Consider the following 6,457-nt stretch of genomic DNA (forward strand, 5'->3'; position numbering starts at 1 on the left):
CTGTCCGATCCATTCCAGACACATTCAAATTTGTCGAAGATGCAGTCATTCTCATACAGAGAGCAGAGTTTACTTCTTAGATAGTCATGCACCTGAAAGAAAACAGGCAAAGAAGAGAAGGGATCAATAGCTGTGGATTGCCTAGGTACATTGCTACACGTTGCAAAATATTCACAAACACTCTCATTCCAGACATTTAGTCCATTTGTAAAAGATAAAAAGCTTAAGTTCCAAAAATAAATGTTCCATCTTGTTTCTTCTCCTTCAAACTACAGTTGTCTGACTGCTTCAGATGACACATCTCCCATTACTTGAAAAGGCAGTCAAACACAATGCAGTACATTGTTGTATTGCACTGTAATGAAGTGCTTTGCCTTGTTTTATACGGTGTCACATTGTTCAGCGCTATATTGTATTGCACTACATTGTGCTGTATTGTATTAGACTGTTCTTCTTTTCAGCCTGCCAGTCAATGCAGATGGAAAGTTACCATGGTATCGCTTTTACCAGAATTTCATGTCTGAGAACATGCACAGAGGTTTTTAGGACTGTGTGGGCTAAGATGGCCACCATACCTGGTAAGTCTCCAGGGGTTTACTCTCCATGTTGAGGTCCCACACCTTGACGGTGAGGTAGTCCCGTGTCATTAGGTACCGGCCACTGTGGCTGAACTTCACATCCGAGATGGAGGAGATGATCTCGGAGAAGAAAGACCTGTTGCTGGGGTCCTCTGGTTCCTCAAAGACTGTTGGATAAACAGAACAGAGCTTTCAGTCAAGACTGAAGTTTATCTAAGTACAAAGATGTTACAAAAATGCATTTATAGTTCATATCTGAATAGCAGTATAACACAGTGAAAATATAAACTTAATGTTGGGCAATTGTCCTAAATCAAATGCTGGCAACCTGAAGTTATTTTCCTCTGTTCATTTGGCTGACTATTTGCACAAGTCTGTATTTTCAGCCACACCACTTTGATATGGCAAGGACCAATCTACCATACCTCACAGAGAGTGGAATCCACCAACCCCCCATGGCAGCCTGGGCAGACTTACATTTGGAGTGGTTGTCACACAGCGCGGCAGCCCTCATGTCACATAGGCGGATGGAGCCTTTGCTGCTGCTGTAGACGAACGTGTTGCACTGGTTAGGGTGGAACTCGGCCGCAGTGATCACCTCCGTCAGCTCCTCCATGTTGGTCGGCTTGATGTCCACAATGTCTGAGTGGGGCGGAGGGTGAAGGAACAACAACCTCTGGGCAGGGAAAAGTCAACCTTTCTGTCACCGCAAACACAATCCACAGCACACTAGCGGTGACTGAAAAGCCTCTTTCATGTGTGTAAGACTAAGAATTATCTCTATTGTTATGACCTCATTTCTGACTCATAGTTGATTTCCCTGTAGCTTTGGGGAGAAAGAGGCCGTTGCCGGCAACACGCCGTCACCTTCCAGACATTACATTACTGTGCTGAAATGGTAGGCAAGGCCACAGTGGATTTCAAAAACTACCCTACATCTCCTCGTGCGGACGAGATTCCCGTGCAAGGCAACACATACGTCGCATCGGGGGGTTCATTTCCACACAAAGTGGGACAGGACCGCTGAACAGGCTTACACAGGGTTAAAGCCATTCAATCCCCCCTTCAATTACTAGTGTAAGCCTGCAGTGGCGCAGACCCTTTTGCCTGTAGATTTCCCCAAGGGCCACTGCAGTACCATTGACGCTAAAACAACTCGCTAAGGAGAGGGGGCTATAACTATGGAATTGAGGGGGAAAGAGTGTCAACCCCACAACAAACGACACCATTGGGTCTGCCCGGGAGCGGGGCACAAATATGGCGTAAGATCCATCACCGTGTGGCTTAGGGGATCAAGGGATCCCCAGCAGGGCTACGTTATTGATACAGTAGAATGGGGGCTTGGGTAAATAAGACACTTGAAGTTTGTCCCTCGGGTGCTCCCGTACCTCAGTCATTCATTCAGCGGTGTCTCCTGACCTTCATGTGCCGCAAATGTGCTCAGACTGAGTGTGTGTGTGTCTGTGTGTATGTGTGTATGTGTGTGCATACATGTGCATTCGGCAGGGCCTTAAGAGTGGAAATCAATAGTGATCGACCGGGGGAGGAGGGCCTGTCTAAGTGTGACCCGGCCGGACCTTCTTGAAGGCCAGGCACGGCTCGGGATAACTCCCGGTCAGTTGATAAAGGCCAGGCGCCCAGCAGAGCATCACTAAGTGGCATGCTATTAAATCTGCATTGAGCTGACATCGCTCCCAGGCACGTTTCACATGGCTATTCATTGACTCAAAAATCATTAACAACAGGAACACCACTTAGCTGAATGTGCCCATCACTGTACTATATCTATAATGCAGAGACATAAGGGTCAGACTTATGACACGTGTCATATATTAAAGACACAACCTGCTGGGAAGTCACTGAAAGATTCCATGTCACGCCAGGATTGTAGTTCCTGAAATCTGTCCTAGATTTTTCCGAACTGAAATGTTCTGTGTGAAAAACCTGCCAAAAATCATTGGGCTGTTGACAAATCCTGCTGCTTGATTACTGCAGGCGTAAAATAAACCAATTTGGCTCATGGAGATTTTGTCTTTGCCATATCAAATTCTGCCTTTGGAGGAAATCTTTAGACTCAACAAACACACTGGCTCACGACAATTTCTCTTTGATGAATATGCTAATGTTTAGAAACTAAACAGTTTTGTGTCGCTAAGACTATTTGAACCAAGGGGCAAGGTTGACAAAAAGGGCACCCATTTTGTAAAAGCTCCTCAGCACAATAATCAACAGAGTACAATGTTCTCTCTCTCTTCTCTCTCTCTCTCTCTCTCTCTCTCTCTCTCTCTCTCTCTCTCTCTCTCTCTCTCGCTCTCTCTCTTCCCTAGTGATCAGGGGGTTACAAACAGAGCAAGTGTGGTTTTCAAAGGATACTGAAACTCCTGTTGGTGATCTCCAGGTTCCACAGGTTGATCCGCAGATCGTCTGTGGACATGTAGGTCTCATAGTCGCTGTTGATGGAGATGGAGTTGATGTGGTAGGTGTGTGCGTTTGAGAACACCCGCCGCGGAGTAGCCTCCACCATCAGGTCCATGGGCCGCAACACGGGGACCTGGGGCAGTCAGAAGAGAGGGAGAATAATGTTAACCACCAGTCATGTGACCACATATACATTCTGAGTGAGTGCATTGGGTCAGAGAACATTATAGAAAAACAGTAGTCCATTAGGACGCCACAGCAATATGCTTTTCATGGAATGCAATATTGACAGACCTCCCGATCTCATCTCTGCTGAACATGTTACGAGGCAGTTACACATTCGGTCATCTCCTCCAGGGTCTGCTTTTATTGCGTATTTGAATGTACAAGGTCTTAAGAGTGCGCTGTGCTGTCTAGTTTATGAGGGAGCACTATTCCGTAGGGTTGGTCACACATCATTACCCACAAAGAGAGAAGGAGAGAGAGACAGAGAGAGAATAAAGAGGAAGGTAGATAGAGAGAAAGACAGTGAATGACAAAGAAAGAGAATGTGAGAAAGAGAGCAAGAAAGAGAGGGATAAAGGGACAGAGAGAGAAGGGGGAGTCTTGTAGTCAGTAATAGGGAGCGCTGTTCTCAGAGGGAGCTCGGGCCCTTTAATGATGACTTATCTCATGGCCTGCCAGTGCAACTCACTCTGCACCACAGGGGACTGGATTCAGATTGAGTGAGCGACCCACCCACACACCCCACTTCCCTCCCACACACACACACACACACACACACACACACACACACACACACACACACACACACACTCCCCAAACCTCACATGATCCACCACCTCACCATCCTGGAGCGAGCTCCCCTGCCAGCTCCCCAGACGTGCCTTGTGGGTCCCTTCCCTTCTTAGACAGACACCCCCCACCGCAATCCCCCAACCCCCGACACACACACACACACCCTATGCCAAACGCCGAGCGCCCCTCTCTCACTTCAGGCTAATGATGCGACACTTCTGCAGCAACAGCAGGGAGCCTCCACCACCACCACCACATCGTTACTGCTTGCTGTGCGGGGGAATAGCTGATGTGTACATATTGGTGGGTGTGTGGTGGTGGTGGTGGTGGGGGGTGATGGTGTATGTGTGCGTGTGTTTTTTTCTGTTTGTGTGTGGGTGTAAGTGCATCTGTGACTGTGGATCAGAAGTGATGATTGTGAGTCATTCACCTTCAATTCATTCTTTTTTGCCTTTAATTGCTTCCCTCTATTTCTAACAATGTCTCTGTTGTGCAGCTGTATGTATGTCTCTTTTGTGTGTGTGTGTTTGTGTGTGTGTGTGTGTGTGTGTGTGTGTGTGTGTGTGTGTGTCTATATATGTTTATGTGTGTGTGTATTCTGACAAATGGCACTTAATATTGGATCGTAATCTTGGATTGAAATGTTTTAAAAAAATACATGGTGGTGATTGATATACTTTTGAAAACTACATTAAAGATAAACGTTAGCACCATTATTTTCCATTACACGCATTTAGAAAGAATTATTATGCATAACTGTGTGTGCAGGTGTGTGTGTTTGGGGGAAGTGGCCTAGACTGAGCGTGCATAACAGTTCCAATTAGAGCACCAAATGATGTCTTCCCCATACCTCCCAATTCAGTCCTCAAATGAGCGGCATGTGGCTTTTGTATCAAGCCAACCACGTACGCTAACACAATGTCACACTTTGCCTTGACACGGCTAATCTAGGGTGATTGAAGTCATTATCTCATCATCAATGGCTAATTATGCTGAAAGGCTATGCTAGGCTAGGGTTAATTACTGCTCAGAGAAGTTCTAAGACAGAATTTTATGGATTGCATGCATTTTATCCATTTTCAAGTATCCAATCAAAGATTTGCCGACTTTAAATAACGATGGCGCGTATATATGAATATTTTAGATGGCGTGTGGACAGTCTGACTGGTGTAGAAGTGATGAGATCCAATAAAGCCTCCACTCATACGTATGTGAATATAATTACCCTCACGCTGGGGAAACAATAACGAGGGACAGACAGAGATATGAGAGAGTTGGAGAGAGGCGGGGTGTGTGTGTGTGTGTGTGTGTGTGTGTGTGTGTGTGTGTGTGTGTGTGTGTGTGTGTGTGTGTGTGTGTGTGTGTGTGTGTGTATGTGTGTGTGAGTGTGGACAGTAGAAGCTGCATGATGCATGTGGGGAATTTGTAAGTGTGTAAGTGTGCCTGTGTGTGTGTGTGTGTGTGTATGTGTGTGTGTGTGTGTGAGTGTGGACAGTAGAAGCTGCATGATGCATGTGGGGAATTTGTAAGTGTGTAAGTGTGCCTGTGTGTGTGTGTGTGTATGTGTGTGTGTGTGTGTGTGTCGGTACTGCTAAGCAAACAAAGCCATGTGCACAAGCAATCCGCCAAGGCATTCATTTCTACACCTCACCACACTTCGCCTCGGAACGGTTCAGGATGAAATCTTTAACCAAACAAACCGAACCGCCCTCACGCTCCACCGGCTCTGGGGTTAGCAGTGTGTGTGTGTGTGTGTGTGTGTGTCTGTGTGTGTGTGTGTGTGTGTGTGTGTGTGTGTGTGTGTGTGTGTGTGTGTGTGTGTGTGTGTGTGTGTGTGAGTGTGGTGTGTGTGTGTTGGGGGGGTTGTGTGAGGCCTCTCCACAGCTTCCTCCCTCCGTTATTGACAGCAGCTCAGCTGCCTCCGCTCATATCCGCAAGCCTCCGCCCCCCCTTCCCTGAAGGAGGAGGAAGAAGATCACTAGCACCAGTCCCCTGTGCTGCTGAGGCAATGCAGCAGGGGGAGGCCTGCAAATGTTACTGAGATGCTCACAGGCTGTAGCTAGCAACCATGCTGTCGGACCAGATGTAGCCTTCAGCACCCTGTGAGTAGTGTACACCCCAACCACACACACACACACACACACACACACACACACACTCCCAACCCATCCCCCTTTCTCACCCTCTCCTTCTCTTTTCCTTTCCACCCCTCCACCCTTTCTCTCTCTCTCTTTCTTTCTCTCTCTCTCTTTCTCATCACGCTTTACACAGCATCACAGCATGATAAATGTCCCTCAACACCTCCCTCTCACACACAGACACAGAAAAATACACACACGCACACGTGCACACACACACACACACACACACACACACACACACACACACACACACACACACACACACACAGACCTTTCACTCCAACTGTAATCCCCCAGCGCCTGCTGGTTCAGGCCGGCAGCACTGGCACATGGGTAGTGTGTGTGTGTGTGTGTGTGTGTGTGTGTGTGTGTGTGTGTGTGTGTGTGTGTGTGTCTGTGTGTGTGTGTGCGTGTGTGTGTGTATTTTTCTGTGTTGGGGTTGGGGTGAGTGGGGGGCTGCTGCTGCTGGTGGTTGTGAGTGGGACTGAGGAGCTGGTGTTTGGAATGAGATTTTCCACTGAA

General features: G+C 47.4%; 1 protein-coding gene across 3 annotated transcripts in view; it reads right to left on the reverse strand.

The window, feature by feature from the left end:
- The window catches only part of ppp2r2bb (protein phosphatase 2, regulatory subunit B, beta b), a gene marked incomplete at its 3' end in the record, with an annotated part of 75,843 nt that continues 69,386 nt past the window's right edge, over nucleotides 1-6,457 (reverse strand). For all 3 annotated transcript variants that reach the window (XM_048237721.1, XM_048237722.1, XM_048237723.1), the window contains 4 exon segments: nucleotides 1-92; nucleotides 576-745; nucleotides 1,056-1,220; nucleotides 2,952-3,129. In XM_048237721.1, coding sequence (XP_048093678.1) covers nucleotides 1-92; nucleotides 576-745; nucleotides 1,056-1,220; nucleotides 2,952-3,129 — 605 coding nt within the window.

This window comes from Alosa alosa, chromosome 2 (genome assembly GCF_017589495.1).
Source record: "Alosa alosa isolate M-15738 ecotype Scorff River chromosome 2, AALO_Geno_1.1, whole genome shotgun sequence".
NCBI classification, from domain to species: Eukaryota; Metazoa; Chordata; class Actinopteri; order Clupeiformes; family Clupeidae; genus Alosa; species Alosa alosa.